The sequence below is a fragment of the Melozone crissalis genome, unplaced genomic scaffold, assembly GCF_028551555.1.
Source record: "Melozone crissalis strain CALT ecotype California unplaced genomic scaffold, PUWL_Pcris_2 ptg000111l_1, whole genome shotgun sequence".
NCBI classification, from domain to species: domain Eukaryota; kingdom Metazoa; phylum Chordata; class Aves; order Passeriformes; family Passerellidae; genus Melozone; species Melozone crissalis.
In genome coordinates, this window is record NW_026535888.1 from 7,048,660 (window position 1) to 7,070,884 (window position 22,225).

General features: G+C 51.7%; 1 protein-coding gene across 1 annotated transcript in view; it reads right to left on the bottom strand.

Annotated features, from left to right (window-relative positions):
* PUM1 (pumilio RNA binding family member 1) overlaps window positions 1-22,225 on the bottom strand; it is a 184,299-nt gene that overhangs the window by 80,314 nt on the left and 81,760 nt on the right. The window contains exons 16-22 of the mRNA XM_054292450.1: window positions 20,366-20,495; window positions 19,267-19,395; window positions 17,801-17,938; window positions 15,967-16,092; window positions 14,431-14,552; window positions 11,345-11,537; window positions 5,970-6,143 (exon numbers count right to left, since the gene is read on the bottom strand). Coding sequence (XP_054148425.1) covers window positions 6,012-6,143; window positions 11,345-11,537; window positions 14,431-14,552; window positions 15,967-16,092; window positions 17,801-17,938; window positions 19,267-19,395; window positions 20,366-20,495 — 970 coding nt within the window. The 3' untranslated portion in view covers window positions 5,970-6,011. The remainder of the gene's footprint in view (window positions 1-5,969; window positions 6,144-11,344; window positions 11,538-14,430; window positions 14,553-15,966; window positions 16,093-17,800; window positions 17,939-19,266; window positions 19,396-20,365; window positions 20,496-22,225) is intronic.

The following is a 22,225-nucleotide window of genomic DNA, read 5'->3' on the forward strand; positions in this document are numbered from 1 at the left end:
CCTCAGTTTCCCCTCTCAGAGGCCGGGATGGCAGTGGGATCAGAGGGTGGGACCATGACGGTGACACCCCCACACCTTCCGGATGTCCCGGGAGTGGCTCCGCTCTGAATCTGGGGGTTTGGTCCCCCCTGGGGGTGGTGAGGCTGCGGGTGAGCTGGGATGGGATGGGATGGGATGGGATGGGATGGGATGGGATGGGATGGGATGGGGTGGGATGAGATGAGATGGGATTGGAATGAGCCATTTCCACACGTGGAATTCCTCCTTTCCTGTCAAACTCTCCTAAATCCCCTCATTTACCTCCAAAATACAGCCCGGGGGCAGGGGGGTTACTGGGACAAAGGAGGGAAAATCAACAAAGTTCAGCCAAAAATGGAGCTGAACCCCCTCGGGCTGGGAGAGCAGGGACTGGACTCCCCACAAATCCCCCCGAGGATCCTCCCACTGCCCCGGGACTGGGAACCCAGGGAACACCTGGAGGGAGTGGGAAACATCGGGGGGCTCTGGGGGCCCCTACCTGAGAGACTCCACTGGGTTTTAATTGTCCTGTAATTAGCAGAATACAAATTAAATTTTTTTAAAGTGCCTTTATAGAGGAGTGAGAAGTGGGAAGGTGGGGGCAAAACCCAGGGAAAGTTGGGGAGGGGTCCCTGGGGCAGGGGGTGAAAAGGGGACCCGGGGGCATCCCAGGGACACCAGGGGGGGTCCCAGAGTGGGGGGATCCCCGGGACAGTGGGGTGGCCCCGGAGCAGGGGGGTCCCAGAGAGGGGGTCCGGGGGTGTCCCTGGGGCCATGGGGGGTCCGGGGACAGGGGGCGGCTTTGGGGTGGGGGAGTCCTGGGGACACCGAGGGGGCTCCGGGACAGTGGGGACACCGAGCCGGGGGTGTCACAAGGCAGAGGGGTCCCAGGGACACAGGTGGGTGCCACGCAGGGGGGATCGTGGAGCAGGGGGCCACCGGTGCTGGGGGTCCCAGGGACGGGGGTCCTGGTGCCGGGGATGTCCCCACACAGGGCTGCTGTCCCCACACAGTGGGTCCCGGTGCCGGGGTGTCCCCAGGCAGGGCCGCTGTCCCCACACAGGGTCCCCAGGCAGGGAGGTGTCCCCACACAGAGGGTCCCGGTGCCGGGATGTCCTCAGGCGGGGCGGTTTCCCCAGGCAGGGCCGTTGTCCCCACACGGGCTCCGCTGTCCCCACACAGGGTCTGTTGCCGGGGGTGTCCCCACACGGTGTCCGCTGTCCCCACACGGGCTCCGCTGTCCCCACACGGGCTCCGCCATCCCCACATGGGCTCAGGCCCCGCCCGGCCCGGGCCCGTTGCTGGGCCTGCACCGCCCCGCCGTGGCCGCCGCCACCCCTGCAGGGACTGGGCCAGGCCCGCAGGGTCCCCGCGGGTCCCCAGCGAGAGGTGGAACCCCAGGGGTGGCCCCTGAAGGGTGGCGGGGCTTTGTGGGACCCCACAGGAGGAGCTGGGGGCGGGCGGGGGGCGCTGCCAGCGGGGCCTTGTCCCCCCGCGGCCGCGGCGACAGCGGGAGCTCCTGTCCCTTCATGTCCCTTCGGGTCTGGGCAGTGCGATGGGAAAGGGGGTGGCACAGGGGATCCCGGCTGAGGGGACAGATCCGGCTGAGGAGACAGGTCCAGCTGAGGGGACAGGTCTGGCTGAGGGAAAAGGTCCCGTCTGAGGGGACAGGTCCCGGTTGGGGTGACAGGTCTGGCTGAGGGGACGGGTCCCTTCACATCCCTTGTCCAGCCGCAATCACCAGCCGTGCTCAGGAGGGACTGAGGCAGGGCCAGCACGGAGCCCCCGTGTCCTTCCCAGGCCATGTCCCCTCTGTCCCCCAGCACAGAGCCACCGTGACCTTCCCGACCGTGTCCCCCCTGCCCCCCGGCAGGGCCAGCAGCTCCGATCCCATTCCCGAATTCCTTGGGGTGGGAACGGGGCCAGCCCTGGCACCCGCAGGAGTTTGGGGAACAAACACACAGCCTGGGCACATTCCCTTCCTCTGCAGCCGGAATGGAACGCTCAGTGCTGAATTAAACATTAAAAAACTAGATTTATCTCCCTCGTTTTCACTGTGTTTGTCTCCAAACCTGTGGCTGACTGAGGTCCACAGGCACTACCAGGTAAATGCGGTGATGAAGAGCTCAGAGACACCCAAAGAGCTCTAAAACCCCGAAGTTCGAGTGCCCGTGGCCCTGGTGGCCATGCTGGGGCACAGGAGGGCCTCAAACACTGGGCAGAAACTGAGTGAAAACCCACATCTGCTGAATTTAACACCAAGGGGGTGGGAAACGGTCAGTCCCAGTGTAGGATCCTTGATCAGTCCTGGTGTGGGAACAGACAATCCCAGTGTGGGGTTCCCAGATCAATCCCAGTGTGGCAACAGATCGATCCCAGTGTGGGAACAGATCAGCCCCAGTGAGAGTCCCAGATCAATTCCAGTGTGGGAAAAGATCAATTGCAGCACAGGATCCCATATCAATCCCAGAACAGGAACAGATCAATCCCAGTATGTGATCCCAGATCATCTCCAGAGTGGGGTCCCAGATCAATCTCAGTGTGGGGTCTCAGGAGTGCTGGCCCTGCTGAGAGGTGGGAATGGGACATGGGAAGAGTCTGGGCTTCAAACCCAGCCTTTCCACGTGCTAAGCCAAAATAAGTAACTTCCTGTAAAATGGGTGTTTTCTTGCCCTCTATCACTTGGCCACATGTGACCCTGCCTCCACAAGTTCCCAGATTTGTCAGCATTCCCCAAATGTCCCTCTGGAAAAGGGATTTTAAATGCAGCAAAGGGCAGCAAAGGGATAGGGAAGGTCCTGGATGCTGCAAATGCAGGGAGCTGGTGGGAAGGAGAGGCTGATTTTGGGGTTCTGTTCACACAGGGAAAGAAACGGGGAGCTGGATCTTCCTAAATAAGGAATTAGGGGAATAAGGGAGACAAGGACATCATGGGGGCAGCAGGGGTGAGTGTGGGTAGAGCCATCAACTCCGTGGAGCAGCCTGGAGAAGCACCAGGGAAAGAATTCCTGCCCAAGATCCCATCCAGCCCTGCCCTCTGGCACTGGCAGCCATTCCCTGCCTCCTGTCCCTCCATCCTTGTCCCCAGTCCCTCTGCAGCTCTCCTGGAGCCCCTTCAGGCCCTGCAAGGGCTCTGAGCTCTCCCTGGAGCCTTCTCCTCTCCAGGGCAGCACCGCCTGCTCTCCCAGCCTGGCTCCAGAGGGGCTCCAGCCCTGCAACAGCTCCGGGGGCTCCTCTGGGCTCTCTCCAGCAGCTCCAAATCCTTGATTTTGGGGGCTCCAGGGCTGGGGCAGCTCTGCAGGTTGGGTCTCAGGATAATCCCCCATCCCTGTGCCCATGGAGCCTGCTCAGGATGGGCTCCCAGTCCTGCACTCTAAAATCATCTCTGGATGTTTCCTCCCCAAAAACACCAGCTCAGCTCCCTCCTTCAGCACACCAGACTTGCAGACAGAAATAAATCCATTAAAAATGACTTTTAAATGACATTAAAAATGCTCCTTCCTCTGCTCTGTCCCAGCCCTCCAGCACAGCCCCAACTCTTCCCTGTGTCCTGGTCCCACAGGGAAGCTCCAAACTCAAATTCAACATTCCATGAACAGCACAGCTCCAAGCCTTCACTGTGTCCTGCTCCTGCCCTCGGAGTGAAGCTCCAAACTCCAACATTCCATGAAAAACAGACCCCCAGCTCTTCCCCACGTCCTGGACCCACACTGAAGCTCCAAATTCCAATTCAACATTCCATGAAAAGCAGAGCCCCAGCTCTTCTGCACGTCCTGGTCTGACAGTAAAGCTCCAAACTTAAATTCAACATTCCATGAACAGCTCTCCTCCAAGCATTCCCTGTGTCCTGGTCCTGCAGCAAACCTCCAAACTCAAAATAACACTCCATGAAAAGCACAGCTCCAGCTCTTCCCTGTGTCCTGGCCCTGGATTGCAGCTCGAATTCCATCAACAGCACAGCCCCAGCTCTTCCCTGTGTCCTGGCCCTGAACTGAGACTCCAATTCCACAAAAAATACAGCCCCAGCTCTTCCCTGTCTCCTGCCCCTGGATTTAGGCTCAAATTCCATGAAAAGCACAGCCCCAGCTCTTCCCTGTGTCCGGGCCCTGGATTGCAGCTCCAATTCCATCAACAGCACAGCCCCAGCTCTTCCTTGTGTCCTGCTCCTGCTCCAAATTCCAATTTAACACTCTGTAACAAGCAGAGCTTCAGCTCTTCCCCTTGTCCCCCGGATTGAAGCTCCAAACTTCCAACAAACAATTCCATGAAACCCCGAGCCAGATTCCAAAGTTCTGTATTTTTCAAAATAAAGATCACACGTTGTTTAGAGACAATCTACACAAGAGTTACAAAAAATAGTCGCCCAGGCAGAAGCATACACAGGTTTGTTAATTATACACATATGGTTACAAGTGTGCTTGCAAAAAAGTTCATTGGAAATATACACAAGGCTCTGTAAATGTACACCGTGTAGTGTTACAATTCTATATTCAAACGAGGAAAATTGACAGTATGTTACATTCACTTACAAGTAGACAAAATGCAAAATACAGTTCATCTTCTGTACAAAAAAGGGGGAGGTGATTCACACTTTACAAGGTGAAAAGGGGCTCTGATTGTAAGGAAAACTAGGAGGGGGCTGTACTTTTGCACTTTTTGTTTCTTACTGTCACAAAAGAAGCAAAACATTACTTTGTAAGATTCAAAAAAACACTATTTGGAACTGAATCAGGTCTGTAGAACATTTAGAAAGGATCTCTACCGTCCAACTAGGTGACAAATAAAACCAAGCAGTTTATTTTTCTTCCTTTTTTGTTTTTAAACATTAACTAGGCTGTATAAAGAGAACATTTCCTTCAAAAGAAAAAATTTACTTCTGGTTGAAATTACAATTTACAATATACAACACTATATGCTACGACCATAAAAGGTGTGAATATACACTGAAATGCACAGGTTTTGCTAAATTCTTTTTTTTTTCCTGTTTTCTTACCAAAAAACGGGTTTTATGTCGATTCAAACTTCTCCACATTTACATTACAGAGGTTTACAAATGTACAATTGTACAGTCAGAAGTATGTTCCACTACTAGGGTACATTATAGATACAGATCAGACATCAAAACAAGAAAATACTACAAATTTTTATATATGTAAAGTCTACACCAAGTATACACTATATATTTATAGAAGCAAGACCAAAGCCGAGTTGGATTTTTTTGTTTTTCCTCATGCTAAATAATCAAATTGTGTCTCTCCAGGTGAACAGAGGAGTGGGCATAAAAAACCCCAAAAATCCTCCACTTTCAGATCATCTCTGGGTGTTTTCTCAAAACGCCAGCTAAGCTCCCTCCTTCAGCATGTCAGTCACAAATAAAATAGAAATAAAGCCATTAAAAAGTCCCAAAAGCGGAATTTTGGTGTCTTTGTTTAAAACCAAACTTTAGCAAGTTGAATTTTTCTCTTTTTAGTATTTCTACCAGTGGTGTCACTGAATTAAAATTCCAACTTCTTGCTGATTTTTGGGCTAAAAGGAGGAAAAAAAACCCCAAAAAAAGGTATTTGCAAAAAAGGATGAATTAAAAACAGGGGTTTTTTTCCTGTTTTGTTTGTTGTCTTTGAACCAACCACCCTGAAAGTCTCCACATTTGGAATATAGATACAACAGTGAACAAAAATGTGGCCTTCCATGTACATCTGAGACCTATGTACAAGAATTCTATACACCAGTAAAACAGCAGGGCAATTAGTTAATTAAAAAAAATAATTAGTACATGTTATGCATAATAAAATTAAAGAAATTTACAAAGGCTTCTCTTTTTTTTTTTTGTGTTTTTTTTTTTTCTGCTTTTCTTTGCTTGTTTTTTTTTTGGTTTTTTTTTTTTTTTTGTGGGTTTTGTTTGTTTGTGTTTTTTTAGCAACCGTGGCGGGTGGTGTGGGTGGGTTCTGGGCTGGATTCCTGGGATCCTGGAGTGCCTCTGGAGCAGCCCCTGCTCAGATGATGCCGTTGGGGGGGCCACAGATGGGCCCCAAATCCACCCCATTTTTCATGTAGTATTTCTCCAGCTTGGCCAGGATGTGCTTGCCGTAGGTGTACTTGCGCAGCGTGGCGATGTGGGGCCGGATCTGGGGAAAACAGCAAAAAAATGGGATTTAAGAAAAGAGAAATGAACCATTAAAAAGGTCCCTTGCTCTGCTCTCCATCCCAGCCCTCCTGAACAGCTCCAGCCCTTCCCAGTGTTCTGCTCCCACATGGAAGCTCTAAATTCCAATTCAACATTCCATGAACAGCACATGGAATATGCTTCCCTGTGTCCTGCCCCTGGATTGAGGCTCCAATTCCACGAAAAGGAAAGCCCCAGCTCTTCCCTGTGTCCTGCTCCCACACAGAAACTCCAAATTCCAATTTAACATTCCATGAACAGCACAGCCACAGCTCTTCCGTGTTCTGCCCCTGGATTGCAGCTCCAAATCCATGAAATGAGAGCCCCAGCTTTTCCCCGTGTCCTGGACCCACACGAAAACTCCAAATTCCAATTTAATATTCCATGACCAGCACTCCTCCAAGCCTTCCCCGTGTCCTGCTCCACAGTGAAGCTCCAAACTCCAACATAACATTCCATGAAAAGCAGAGCTCCAGCTCTTCTCCATCTCCTGCCCCTGGACTGCAGCTCCAATTCTATGGACAGCACAGCTCCAGCTCTTCCCTGTGTCCTGCTCCCACATGGAAACTCCAAATTCCAATTCAACATTCCATGAACAGCTCTCCTCCAAGCCCTCCCTGTCTCCTGGTCCCACACTGAAGTTCCAAACTCCAACATAACATTCCATGAAAAGCACAGCCCCAGCTCTTCCCCATGTCCTGCTCCAAAATGGAAGCTCCAAATTCCAATTCAATGTCCCATGAACAGCACAGCTCCAACCCTTCCCTGTGTCCTGCTCCAAATTCCAATTTAACATCCCATGAACAGATGTCCTCCAACCCTTCCCTGTGTCCTGGTCCCACAGTGAAGCTCCAAACTCCAATTCAACGTTCCATGAACAGCACAGCCCCAGCTCTTCCCTGTGTCCTGCCCCTCTCAGGATTTAGGAACCTGACTGGGGTCACACCCATCCCCTGGGTCAAACCAACTCCCCCAGACCCCAGAGGTCTTGGCTGGCACTGATGCCTCAGGTTTAGATTTTGTATTTTTCAGATTCTGCTTTGATGTGTGGGTCTGGGCTTCACATTATGGGATGATGAGCAGGGAGACAAAGCAATTCCTGCTCCAGCTGGGGACCAAGGACAAATGATCCAAATCTCAGGCCCAAGAGCACAAACACCGTGGGCTGAGAGAGAAAAACAAGCAGGCTGGGACTGCCTGGGCTAAAGCTGGAATGGGACAATGAACTGCAAGGTGCAAATGGAGCAGAACTGATCCAAGGGAGAGACCCCGTGCCCGGTCGTGCATTTTGGGGCCATTTTGGTTCATCTTGGGTGCAGCCCTGGCTGGGCTCTTGTGCTGCCCATTATCCTTTTAATTTATCCTTTTAATAAATCCCTGCTTCATTCTTTAGCTCAGCCTGGTCTCTGTTCTAGATCAGCCTTCCCAAGGCATCAGCATCACACAGTTCGGGGAATGCAGGCCATGTTCCCCAATTCCCAGTGGGATTCTGCACAAGGCAAGCACAGGGGCTTTGGATTAAATGGATTCCCACTGCCTGGGAAGGGTCAGGTGGGATACTGGGAAGGAATGGCTGTGACCTCTGGAATTCCAGCTGCTCTGCAGGGTCTTCAGGAGAGTGACAGGAGAAGGGAAATTGATCCAAACTAAGAGAGAGGGGGTATAGATAGGATATAGATGGGATACTGGGCATTGGGAATTGTTCCCTGGCAGGGTGGGCAGGGGCTGGGCTGGAATTGCCAGAGCAGCTGTGGCTGCCCCTGGAGCCCTGGCAGTGCCCAAGGCCAGGCTGGAGCACCTGGCACAGTGGGAGCTGTCCCTGCCACGGCAGGGGTGGCACTGGGTGGGATTTTAAGGGTTTTCCAACCCAAAGCATTCCAGGATTCCATGATTTCACCATTTTCTCCTCTCCAAGTGGATGTGCAGCATTCCCTGCTCCAAGGGTGGCCACATCCCACCACTGCCCCTAACCAGGGACCTCATCTCCAACCCTCCTGGCTCGGCAGTTCACAGTCCCTGACATTCCTGTTCCAGTGCAGGGACCCCATTCCCAAAGCACAAATCCAACCTGGCCCCCCATTCCCAGCAGGAATGATTCCTGTGCCCAGCAGGAGCAGAGAAGCTCCAATTCCAACCATTCCTTCTCTGTCCACCTTCATCCCTTTCACTTTCTCCCTTTACTGACACAACTGTTAAAATCACTTTTCAATTTCATTTTTGAAATAAAAACTTAAATAAAATCCCATTTTTAGCCCCATCCCAAGCTGCTGTTTTCCACAACCAGCAGCCATTCCCACAGCCCCCGGCTCCATTTTTCCAGGCTTTCCTGCAGCCTGGGATCACAGCTGAAATCACATTCACTCAGGCCCACTTAGCTGTCAACCCTGAGCTATTTTTGACAGCCCCACTGATAATCTAATTTGCATTTTATCCAAAGGCTTTGCTCCATGGGAAAAAGAAAGTAAGAAATGTTAGGAACAATAATTTGTATTTTTTTTAATACACAACTCTCTGTTATGGATTTACAATTCCAGGGCCCTTCTGCTGCCACAGATAAATTGGGTGTATCCCTTGCCAGATATCTTTATTTAATTATCTTTAGCATTTCTTGTGCACTAAAACAGATTTGGGGTTAAAAGAATGACTCTGAGTGGCTCCTAAACCTAAGAATTACCATCCCTGAGGATTATTCCAGCTGTTTGTGTTGATTCTGTGCATGTGGAGGTCAAAGCAGCTCCCTCACACAAATTCCCATTGCTTACAGAAAAATCAGTCTGGTTTAGTCAAGGATGCTTAAATATAATTAAAAAAAAAACTTCATTAGCATTTGAATACCTGACATTATTCAAAATAAATAAATCTCAGCTTTTCCATGCCTGGGTCAGTCAGGATTTCATTTCTCTGGCTGTACCTGTGCTTTTTCATCAAGTAACCCCAACAAATGTCACTGAAGGAAATTAAAATCCCCTCAGCCCCACCCCCATCTAAAGCCTGTTACTCTCCATGCACTGCCATTCTGCAGCCCTGCAGATGTGACCTTTAAAAGCAGGAAAATGAAGATATTCCCTGTTCCAGGGCTCCCTGCCCCTGGAGCAGCGGGCGCAGGGGATGGCAGCGAGGCAGAATTCATTCCAAATGGCTTCATTTGGATAAAGCTGAGCTCCTGGGCTGGCTGTGCATGCACACACTGCAGGGCAATGCTAAACCATGGCAGTCTGGGATATCAGGGGGATTCTCCTCCAGGGAAAGGGGGGTCAGGCATTGGAACTGCCCAGGGAGGTTTGGAGTGCCCAGCCCTGGAGGTGGCACTCAGGGCTCTGCTGGGGACAAGGTGGGGACAAGGTGGGGACAGGGCACAGGCTGCATTCAGTGGCCTTGGGGGGCTTTTCCAGCCTCAGGGATCCCAGGATTCTGGGAAGTGTCACACCAAAATCCATTTTAAAGTGAGAAACAGGATTTCATGAATGGCTGTGGGCTCTGAGGTGGCACCAGCACGGTGGCACCAGGCAAGGCCAGTGGCCTTGGAGGAACATGGAGGGACATGTGAGGCTGGCAGCCACAGGCACAGGGACAGATCCAGCAGGGCCACGGCCATAGGGACACAATGGGACACAGCCTGAGGGACACAGATGGACACAGCCCACAGGGATGGAGCAAGAGGGACAGAGCCCAAGGGACACAGCCCACAGGGACAGAGAGGGACACTGTCAAAGGGACACGGACCAAGGGACACAAGCAGCATGGACAGAGACACAGGGACAGAGGAGCACAGGCAGGAGGACACAGAGAGGGACACAAGCAGCAGGGGCAGAGGAGCACAGGGACAGAGAGGGACAGCTTGCAGGGACACAGGCAGGGAGACATAATGGGACACAGGCAAAGGGGCACAGGCCACAGGGACACTGCCGACAGAGCCAGAGTGACACAGTCCCAGGGACACAGAGGGACAGAGACAGGGGACACAGGCAGGGACACAGAGGGACAGAAATGGGAGACACAGGCAGGGACACAGCCCCAGGCCCAGGTGGCTCCCGCTGTCACTCCCATGTCCCCAGCCTGGGAGCTCAGGCCCAGCCTGGCTGGCAGGAGCGTGGCGCCTGCTCGGTGCAGAACTGGGTCACTGGGACACGGGCACTGCTGCCAGCTCAGCTCCAGCCCAGGGCAGCTCTGCACTCCTCCAGAAAGCTGGAAAGGGATTTGTGACACGGGAATGGAGTGACACCACATGGGGAATGGCTGCACTCTGACACAGGGCAGGGACAGATGGGACACTGGGATGGAATTGTTCCCTGGGCCCCCAACATTAGCAGCACCTGGAGCTGCTGGAGAGAGTCCAGGAGCTCCTGGAGCTGCTGCAGGGCTGGAGCCCCTCTGGAGCCAGGCTGGGAGAGCTGGGGGTGCTCCCCTGGAGAGGAGAAGGCTCCAGGCAGAGCTCAGAGCCCTTGCAGGGCCTGAAGGGGCTCCAGGAGAGCTGCAGAGGGACTGGGGACAAGGATGGAGGGACAGGAGGCAGGGAATGGCTGCCAGTGCCAGAGGGCAGGGCTGGATGGGATCTTGGCAATTGGGAATTGTTCCCTGGCAGGGTGGGCAGGGGCTGGGCTGGAATTGCCAGAGCAGCTGTGGCTGCCCCTGGAGCCCTGGCAGTGCCCAAGGCCAGGCTGCACATTGGGGCTGGCAGCACCTGGCACAGTGGCAGGTGGCCCTGCCCTGCAATCAGCTGCCATTGAAGATCCCTTCCCATCCAAACCACTCTGGCATTCACATTCCTGAACCAAGGATGGAAACCAGCACCAAAACCCATTGCAGCAAATGGAGAAAGGAAAGGAAAGAATGATTTCCTGGCTGGTTGCAGGTGCCCCCAGTGCCATTTGCCACAGGGGGTTTGTAGCCTGGCAAGGCCTGGTTAGAGAGGTTTGGGCTGTGCCAGGGTGCCCAGAGCAGCTGTGGCTGCCCCTGGAGCCCTGGCTGTGCCCAAGGCCAGGCTGGAGCACCTGGCACAGTAGAAGCGTCCCTGGGGTGGAGTAGGATGAGTTTTGAGGTCTTTTCCCACCCACACCCTTCCGTAATTTCCACCTCCCAGACACTGAAACACTCCAACCCCTCTGCCATCACTTCCCTCATGCCCAGCAGTGCCAGGCTGTCCCTCCCAGCCCCAGTGCCCACCTTGTGCATGACAATCTTCCTCTGGGCCGGCTCTGCCACGTCGATCATCTTCTGCACCACGTAGTTGGCGTACTGATCCTTCATCATGGTGTATAAGGCACTGTGGGGGCCGTCGTTCATGGTGCACACCTCGTCGATGAGCATGGCGCGCTCCGTGCGCGACGCGTGCGTCACACACTTCTCCACCACATTGCTGCGGGGACACGGCCGCGTCAGCGGGAATGGGGATGGGAATGGGAAATTGGGAATGGGGATGGAGATGGGGATGGGAGGGGAATGGGGACGGAAATGAGGATGGGAAGGGAATGGGAATGGGGAATGGGAACAAGGATGGGAACTGGGAGTGGGAACTGGGAATGGGAACAGGGAATAGGAACTGGGAATGGGAACTGAGGAATGGGAACGGGAACTGGGAAATGGGAATTGGGAATGGGAACAGGGAATAGGAATGGGAACTGGGAAATGGGAACGGAAACTGGGAATGGGAACGGGAATGGGAACTGGGAGTGGGAACTGGGAATGGAAACTGGGAACGGAGCAGGGAACTGGGAATGGAGCAGGGATCTGGGAATGGAGCAGGGAACTGGAAATGGGAACTGGAACTGAGAATGGAGCAGGGATGGGAATGGGAATGAGGAAAGGGGATGGGGATGGGGAATGGGGATGGGAATGGGGAATGGGAGTGGGAATTGGGAATGGGAACAGGGAATAGGAACTGGGAATGAGAACTGAGGAATGGGAACTGAGGAATGGGAACGGGAACTGGGAAATGGGAACTGGGAATGGGAACTGGGAGTGGGAACTGGGAATGGAGCAGGGATCTGGGAACGGAGCAGGGAACTGGAAATGGGAACTGGAAATGGGAATGGAGCAGGGATGGGAATGGAAATGGGGAATGGGGATGGGGAATGGGGAAAGGGGATGGGGAATGGGGATGGGGATGATAATGGGGATAGGAATGGGAATGGGAATTGGAATGGGGATGGGGAATGGGGATGGGGAAGGGGATGAGGATGGGGAATGGGAATGAGGATGGGGAATGGGGATGGGGATGGAAATGGGAACGGGGATGGGAGTGGGGATGGGGAATGGGGAACGAGAATGGGGATAGGGAAGGGGGATGGCAATGGGAATAGGGAATGGGGATCGGGAATGGGGAAGGGATGGGGAATGGGAACAGGGATGGGGATGGGGAATGGGAGCAGGAACTGGGAATTGGGAATGGGAGCGGGAACTGAGAATGGGGATGGGGAATGGGGAAGCCATGGGAATGGGAACTGGGAATGGGGATGGGAGCAAGGAACTGGGAATGGGAACTGGGAATGGAGCAGGGAACTGGCAATCAGAACTGGGAATGAGAATGGGGAAAGGGAACTGGGAGCGGGAACTGGGAATGAGAACAGGGAATGGGGCAGGGAACTGGGAACAGAATAGGGAACTGAGAATGGAGCAGGGACCTAAGCACAGGATGTCTCCTCGAACCTTTTCACCCAGCCCTAAGAAGATCTCATGTGCTGCTACAAGGGCAGGGGATTTGTGCTGGCAGAGCTCAGCAATGTCAAACAAGATTTGAGATCTTTAGTGGGAGTTTGGGAACTGGACCAGTTCAGACCAGTGTCCAGTGATGCTCTGTGAGGTCAATGTCCACTCTCACAACAGAGAAGCCAAGTTGTTGTTTTGATTTTCTCTCCACTGGAACGTGGTGGGAATGGACATCCAAGGTTAGAACAACACAGAAATGCTGGTTCAGGAATGAAAAATCTCAGCCAAGCAGAGGATTTCCAGAATTCCTGAATATATTAATGAGCAGCCTGAGCTCTCTGGAGAGCCAGAAGTAGGGTACATGAGAGGGGACCATGAGCTGTGCTGGGCTCATCCCACACCCCTGCCTGATTCACAGCATCACCCAGTGGGTTTGCTCAGCTCAGGGGACCCTCCACTAATTAATGGAGCTGGAAAGAAGTTTGGGAAAAAAGAACCAGGCAAAGCAGGGAGGAAGAACCTGAAATAACAACGTGAAGACAACGCTCTCCTAATTCTCATTAATGGACTTCCCTCGTGTCCATGGGTACTCTCATCAGAGGAAGGGGGAGTTGTGAGCCTTTGAAGAGCTCAGCACTCATGTTCTGAGGGCTGGAAGCTCATCCAGCAGGGATTCACACGTGGGAAGCAGTGCTTTGTGCTGACATCACAAATACCTGGATCCTGCCTCACCCACGTGTGGCTCTGCTGCATCTGGGAATGCTGCAGCTCCCCTTGGAGGGGTCCCTCCCTGGGTGTGACTCCAAAGGGACACAGCAAAGAGCTGGGAATAACTCTGTGGGTGGAAATTCCTCTGGGAAAAGTGGGATGGATGGATGGATGGATGGATGGATGGATGGATGGGGGATGGATGGATGGATGGATGGATGGGGGATGGATGGATGGATGGATGGATGGATGGATGGATGGATGGATGGGGGATGGATGGATGGATGGATGGATGGATGGATGGGGGATGGATGAATGGATGGATGGATGGGGGATGGATGGATGGATGGATGGATGGATGGATGGATGGATGGGGGATGGATGGATGGATGGATGGATGGATGGATGGATGGGGGATGGATGAATGGATGGATGGATGGATGGATGGGGGATGAATGGATGGATGGATGGATGGATGGATGGATGGATGGATGGGGGATGAATGGATGGATGGATGGATGGATGGATGGATGGATGGACGGATGGAGGGATTGCTGCCGCACTGATTTCCCAAATCTCCCCATGGCTGGACACAGCATCCCAGGGCAGTGAATGCTCTGATTACCCAAGGGGTAGTGACAACTTAAACCCCATGAAAATAAATCAGATAAACCAAAACACATAATAATTCCTGATTAAATTCAGGAGCTTGGATTAGAGCTACCCTTCCACATCTCAATCTTCCTCCATGACACACCTCACTTTACAACTGTTATAAATAACATTTTTTATGAAGCAAAAGTCACTTTCACCTCCCCTACACCCCCCCTAAGCCTTCTGCAGCTCCTCCATGTGCCCATGCTCCCAGAGGGAGAATTTCAGGAGGGAATCACTACCTGGCAAATTTATGTTGACTCAACACAAGCACGTTGCCTCTGATTTCTGCTACGATCTTGCTCTTGTCCTCGGGCCGGCCGTGCTCCAGGACGTGCTGGATAACGTAATTCCCATACTGATCCTGGGGGGAGACAGCACAAATGGCCACAAAAGGTGGGTAAGGGACTAGAACCATTCCCAGCAAACTGATTCCCAAAGTGCATTCAGAGTTAGAAGTTCAACTAAAGATTAATTATAATGTTTACTGTACAAATCAGATCAATACTTTCTATTTCTGCAAAAATGTGCATTCTAGGGTGGTACCAGGTGGTAAAATGATGCATTTTTGTAGAAATTTTCTTATTTATAGAACTCAAAATTATGTCCTTACACAAGGAATGCCCATACTCTGCTTATTCACTGGGTTTTTTCCCCTCTCTCCAGGTTCAAACCTAAAAAATCCCATGTCAAGGGGCGTGCCATGGGTCTGGCTAGGGGACACTGCTCTGAATTTGGGAATATTCAGACCACAGGATATTTATTTTCCAGTTCAGGGTACGACAGGCATGGCCTGATGTCCATGCCCAGCCTCTTCCTCTTCCCAGTGCTGAGCACACAGGACTTGGGCACTGGACCAGCTCTTATTTCACCAGTTTGTGCCTTGGGATCTGAGTGGCAATTTGGGAACTGGACCAGGACTGGCTTTGCTGCTTTCTCCACAGGCCCCAAGAGCAGAATCCATGTAAAACCCTGGCACACCAGGCTCTCCCAGGGGCTGCAAGGAGGAGGGAAGGCAGCCAGGAGGGGCTGAGCACAGAACCAACTCTTTTTAAGAATCCCAGTGAATTCTTAAAGCCAGGAGGGATGCCAGGAGCTGATTCACTCCTTTTCCTTGCAGTGATCAGCTCCTGGCATCCCTCCTGCACTGGGGCTCCGGGAACAGCTCCTGGCTCTTCCCTGCACTGGAGAGAAGCACCAGTGTGACGGTGTTCACAGGGGTCTGAGGATGAGGGAAGAGATGAGGATCTGACTCCATGTTTCAGAAGGCTGATTTATTATTTTATGATATAGATTACATTAAAACTATACTAAAAGAATAGAAGAAAGGATTTCATCAGAAGGCTGGCTAAGAACAGAATAGCAAAGAATGATAACAAAGGTTTGTGGCTCGGACAGAGAGTCCAAGCCAGCTGGCTGTGACTGGCCATTAATTACAAACATCTAACATGAGCCAATCCCAGATGCACCTGTTGCATTCCACAGCAGCAGATAATCAATGTTTACATTTTGTTCCTGAGGCCTCTCAGCTTCTCAGGAGGTAAAATCTTAAGGAACAGATTTTTCATGAAAAGATGTCTGTGACACACCAGGACACGGGGTCTCCTCAGGCAGGGAGGTGCCAACACCCCTGGCACCCCTGGACCTGTGCCCATGGCCAAAGCAGGCGGTGCTGATGAAACTCCTGCCTGCTGGGCTCACTGCCATCCCTTCTCCAGGTGGGAATCTCCCTGCAGGAGCTGTCCCAGCACTCAGCAGTGACCTGGGCACCCACTGACCTGCACCAGCTGCTCCGTGTGCTGGTGGAGCTCCTCCAGGATGGGCAGGGTCTGCTCGGGCAGGCAGTGCTCCAGGATCCGCTGGATCACCCGGCAGCCGTAGGGGTGCGTGGACAGAGCAAACACCTGGGGACAAAGGACAGCCAGCAACATCCCATTAATGCCTGGGAATCCCAGAAACCTGCCAGCATTCCTGCAGGGAATGCCAGCACCAGCTGGGAAATACCCACTGGGATCACAGGCACACCCATCCCCACCTGGGGAAATCTCAGCTTCCCCATCTATAAAAAACAAATAGTAAAACCTCTTGATTCATTAAAAAAACCACCCCTGGAACAACCAAGCATTGCTGGAAGCTTGGTTATTCTTTCCAAATTATTCCAGCACATTGTTTGCCAGCACAAATTTAAAGCTATTTAAGAAATGCTATGAGCCAGAAAAGTTAAAAATGCCCAGCAAAGGATTTTCCTCAACTGTTTGGATTTGTTTAAAAGCCTTAACAGTGCTTAGGAGAAGTGACAACAAAGAATCTTTCTCATTTCTAATGGATTAGCAGATCTGTGGGTGAGAACATGACACATTCTGTTATTGCTGCTCCGTTTTCTGTCTGAAGCACAAAGTCCCGTTTGGTTGCTTTGATTTAACAACAGCAGCAAATCCAAGCACTGAAGTTTAAATCAACAGTCACACATTTTTAATAACTGGTGAGTAAACCCTGCAGGGAAACAGGGCTTGGAGTGCAATTAACTGCAGGAAAATCATCTGGAGGTGCTAAGTTTAATCTGCTGTGTGAAGGTTCAGATAAAACTGCGACAACTGGTCAAGGAAATGTCAGCGCCATCAGCTGAGCCCACAGAGATGTTTCTGCCTTGTAAACTCCCAGTGGAAAATCCAAGCCTAAACTCTAATCAGAAGCAAGTTTCCAGGCAGAATCCTGCTTGTTCTGACCAACCAACCAGATCCCAACTTTCCCCAGACTCCCAGCTCCTGGTTCCTGCTGTATCAGCCCCTGGCTGCACTCACATCCCTGGGTAAAGTCCTCAAAACTTCAAAGTCCCCCTGCAAAGCCAATTAAATTGAGGTTGGGAACACCCCAAAAGCAGCACTTTTGTATTGGGGCATGAGGCAGGCAGAGTAAAGCCAGTCACAACTGATACCCAATGATCAATTCAGGAGAGGACACCAATAAAAAAGCAAAGAACTAAGAGAGCCAAGGACAATTGTCCATTTCTAGATGAAAGTCCTGCATTTTCCCTGCTCTGAGGCCCCTGGGAATCAGCATTCAGCATTCCTCTAAGCCACCTGCACAGACAGGGATCATAATAAAACTTTGCTCTCCTGTGCATCCTCCATTTTCCTCTCTGCTCCCTTCAAAGAGAAATGAATCTGAAATGCACAAAATTCACCAATTCTTTGGGTAATCAGGGTCACTTGTCACTAAAGGGGGATCAGCTCTGGGCTCAGACCTTGCTGGGATTTTACACAAGTGAGGTGATAATTAAGGAATTAATGAAGTTTAGACATGGCTAAGGTACCTCAGCAGCACAAAACTCTGCTCACCACCTTCCCTGGAAGATGGATTAGGGAGAGCCTTGTATTCCCTCATCACTCAAAAATACTCAATACTCCAGGAGAAGACTCTCGCAAGGAGGTTTTACTCTGACAGCTCTGCCCAGAAATGATGACACAGATGTGACCAAGGAGTTTCTGGACTCTCATGTGGCTGATCAACCCTGCAAGCACCAGCTGCTAAAACTGAGAATTCCCAGGAGATGAAGTCCCAGCCACTCTGAGGCTGTTCCAAGCTGGCAGCAGGAGCTGGCCAGGGCCTCACCTGTCCCTTGAAGGCATCAATGATGAACTGCAGGGACTGGGGCTGCACACACTCGATGCACTTCTGCACCACGTGGTTCCCGTTCTGGTCCTTGACGCACTTGAGCACGTGCCCGTCCAGCTCCCGAACCATCTCGTTCTACAGAGGGCACAGCACAAACAGAAAGCACCACCAGCATCCCCAGCTCAGAGGGCACAGCCGGCACTGCTGGCATGGGCAGGAACGGCACAGGAGTGAGGGTGCTCCCATGGCCAGGAGGTGAGGCTTGGCTGGACACAAACCAGCAGGGCAAATCCTGCTCTGACACCCTGTTAGCAGCCTGGAATGAGGGGAGGGGGCCTGGAACAGGAGCTTGGAGCTCCATTCCAACCCAAACCACCCTGGGACTCTAGGAAGATGAAGCCCTCCTTCCTGATGAGCATCCTCTTCCAAGAATCCAAATTAAAGAAATCCTGACTGAGCCACTGCTTTCCTCTGCATCCCCCATTTTCCTCTGCATCCCCCATTTTCCTCTCTGCTCCCCTCAAGGAGAAGCAAATCTAAAATGCACAAAGTTCACAAACTCTTTGGGTTATCAGGGTCACCTGTCACGAGAACAGGGTCAGTTCTGAGCTCAGAACTTGCTGGGATTTTACACAGGTGATAATTAGGGAATTAATGAAGTTTAGCCATGACTGATGTACCCCATCTACAGGGTAGAAGCTTCACTCACAAACAGAAATTACACTTTGGGGCATTTTAATGCTTTGACAAGATCTGGGTGAATTCAGTTTTGTAACTAAATCAAACCCAGGAATTTGGGGAGCACTGAGTACTGAAAAATGCCCCTCTGGAGGAGACAGTGAATCCTTGGAGCAGCAGAGCTGGAGCCTGGGCACAGCCCTACTGACACACTTGGCTCAGGCTCAGCCTAAAAGGAAGGACCACTCCTAAAGCCTCTTTCATATTTTTAATTTCATAACCTACATTGAGATTCTTGTTACAACCATCCCCAACCCTTTCTGCCCAGCGTATTTTTCATCTCAATTCATTGTTCCTAAAGCCCTTGAGGAAGTGCTTTATTAATGAGCTCTGAGTGGGGCTATCAGCCACATCTCTCCAAAGCCAGCACGAGGAGCTCCTCATCCATCTCCCTGCAGGAGCACAGGATGCTGACCCACATAGCAGTAACTCAGTGAATATTAAAGGCAAAACTCTTCCTTCAAGGGATTTAAAAATCTCTTTTAATTCATCCTCATTTTCAGTTTTCCCTACACACATGATCTGCTTCCAGGGAATTAACAGAGAAGCAGCCCCATGGCCAGGGAAGGGGAACAAGGAGGTGACAATGACAACCAAGGACGGTGGCACGGACTCGTCACACACAAACATGCCAGGGACCAAACCAAGGGAACAGCAGGCACAAGAGGGACAGTTCATGAACATCAAACATCAAGAAGAAAGTTAAAATTGAAACTTACAATTACCTGCTGGTCTGGGGGGATGAACTCCAGGGCCTTCTGGATCACTCTGCAGCCGTACATCTGCAGGGCCAGGGACAGCACGTGCCCACGGATGCGCTCTGCCAGCGCCAGCTTCTGCTCCAGGCTGCCAAACTGGGACAGGACAAACAGTCACTGCCAGGACAGACCCCTGCCCTGGCCACTGGCACTGCCCTCCCACCCTGGAGGGGCAGGAGCTGCCCACTGAGAAGGATCAAAGGTCAGCCCATGGGAAAGGGGTGAACTGGCACAGCCAGACGGGTTCTGTGTCTGCCTGCACAGCCCAAAGGGGCTGGGGCCACCAAGGTGACCAACCAACAATGGACAGGTCACCATGGAAAAGGGATGAACTGGCACAGCCAGACATGTTCTGTGCCTGCCTGGACACCCCAAAGGGACTGGGGCCACCAGGGTGACCAACCAACCCTGGGCAGGTCACAACCCCAGGGCTGCCAGAGCTCCGGAAGTGCTGGGACAATGGCTCAGGCATGCCCAGGGTGGGATTGTTAGGGTGTGTGGGCAGGGCCAGGAGCTGGATTTGAGCCTTGTGGGTCCATTCCAGCTCAGGAGGTTCTGAGATTCTGATTCTCAACTCGGGCAGAAGCACCAGAACACCTGGAGAAGGACCAGACCAGTGTGCAGAGAGAGGGGTGGAGGGACACAACACCCTTCCAGCAGCTGCTGTAACTGGAGAAGTTTCCCCCTTGTTCCCAAGGCCAGGAGCAGTGACAGCTCAGTGCAGCACCCTGGACAAGCTGTGCTGGATCTGCACTCACAGAATGCCAGGGAGGTTTGGGCTGGAAGGGACCTTAAGGCTCAGCCCATTCCAACCCCCATTCACCATCCACTGCAAATTTACATCTCCTGAACGTTGCTCTTTGTTGTGACACATTGTGCTTGTCCAAGTGTCACTTTGCAGATTAATCTGAGTCCCACCCCTCAGTCACCCCAGCAGTGAAGATCCAACAGCTTTTGGGGAGGAGATGGTGCCAGTGCTGAAGGGGTTCAGCCTCAAGGCAGGGTTTGCCAGGCTCATCCAACATCTCAGCACAGCAGGAGGAGCTGCAGGGGAGGGCAGACTCACCTCGAAGAACTTCTGAATGACGTAATTCCCAAACACATCCACCATGAGCTGATAGGCTGCCTGCAGGATCTCGTTGAACACCAGCTGACGCTCTGCTGGGGTGGCACGCTCCAGTTTCAGCTGAATAAATCTGAAAAGGAGGTCTTGGAGTGATGCCACGGGCACATCTGCTCACTGAACCCCTTCCCAAAGCCTCACCCGTGTGTTCCAGAAAGGACCATGAAAAATCCCATTACACCGTGAAGATTAAGCACTTTCATTAACCTAAGCTTCCTATCACAAGTTAAATATTCAAATTTAAGACATTTTAGTCACCCACAACTTGCAAAGCCCTTGCAAACACAGATATTTCATCCAGCCATCTGAAAGCTCGGGGTGGTCACAGTCATGAGGTCCATGGCCACATGCTGGAATCTTCATTCCAAGCAAAGCAGATCTCAGTGGAGTAATGGAGGATGGCCCCATGTCCAGATGGGTTTTAAAATGGATTTAGCTGTGCCAGCAGGGTGAGTGAGCAAACCACAAAGCAGGGAAGCTCCTTTTAACAGAATCACTGGGTTGGAAGAGACCTTCAAGACCATCGAGTCCAGCCCAGCCCCAACACCTCAACTCAACTCTGGCACCCAGTGCCACATCCAGGCTTTGTTAAACACACCCAGGGATGGTGACTCCACCACCTCCCCAGGCAGAACATTCCAGAACTTTTTCACTCTTTAGGTAAAAAACTTTTTCCTAATATCCAACCTGTATTTCCCTTGGGGCAGCTTGAGGCTGTGTGCTCTGGTTCTGTCAGTTCCTGGAGAAAAAAGCCCAACCCCAGCTGAGCACAGGCGCCTTTCAGGAGCTGCAGGGAGTCATGAGGGCACCCCTGAGTCTCCTTTTCTCCAGGCTAAATTTGAGGAGGAATTCCTGCGACCAGCACTTGTCCCCAACCCTGGACAACACCCCCAGGCACGCACAGGGTGGGATCTGGGGTGTCTGGGCAGGGCCAGGAATTGGACAGGATTCTGAGGTGGGATTTCTAAGAAGAATTTCAAGATGGGATTTCTAGGCAGGATTCCCTCACTGGAAGGGTGTTCAGGCATTGGAACCGCCCAGGGAGGTTTGGAGTGCCCATCCCTGGAAATGCCAATGTCCCTGGACTGGACAATCCCTGGGGATTCTGAGCCTGACACTGGCTTGGCTGTTCCTGCTTATTCCCTGGTGTGCCTCAGCTTGGGGAAGTGACACAAAACACAACTGTGAACTCAACTGTGAAACTCAACTGTGAAACTCAACTGTGAAATGCAACCAACAAAACACAACTGCAAAACAACTACTGCGAAATAGAACCAACAAAGCAACAACTGCAAAACTCAACCAGCAAAATGGAACCAACAAAACACAACTGGCAAAATGGGACCAACAAAATAACAACCGCAAAATGGAACCAACAAAGGAATAACCACAAAACACAACCAACAAAACACAACAACCAGCAAAATGCAACCAACAAAATAACAAGCACAAAACACAACTGCAAATCACAAGCAACAAAACACAACTGCAAAACGGAACCAACAAAACACAACTGCGAAACTCAACTGTGAAACGCAACCAAGAAAACACAACTACAAAATAAACCGCAAAACAACAACCGTGAAATGGAACCAACAAAGCAACAGCCACAAAACACAATCGCAAAATGGAACCAACGAAACACAACTGCAAAACTCAACTGGCAAAATGGAACCAACAGAACAACAAGCACAAAACACAACTGCGAAATGGAACCAACGAAACACAACCACGAAACACAACCAACAAAACACAACTGTGAAACATAACCATGAAACACAGCCACAAAACACAACCATGAGA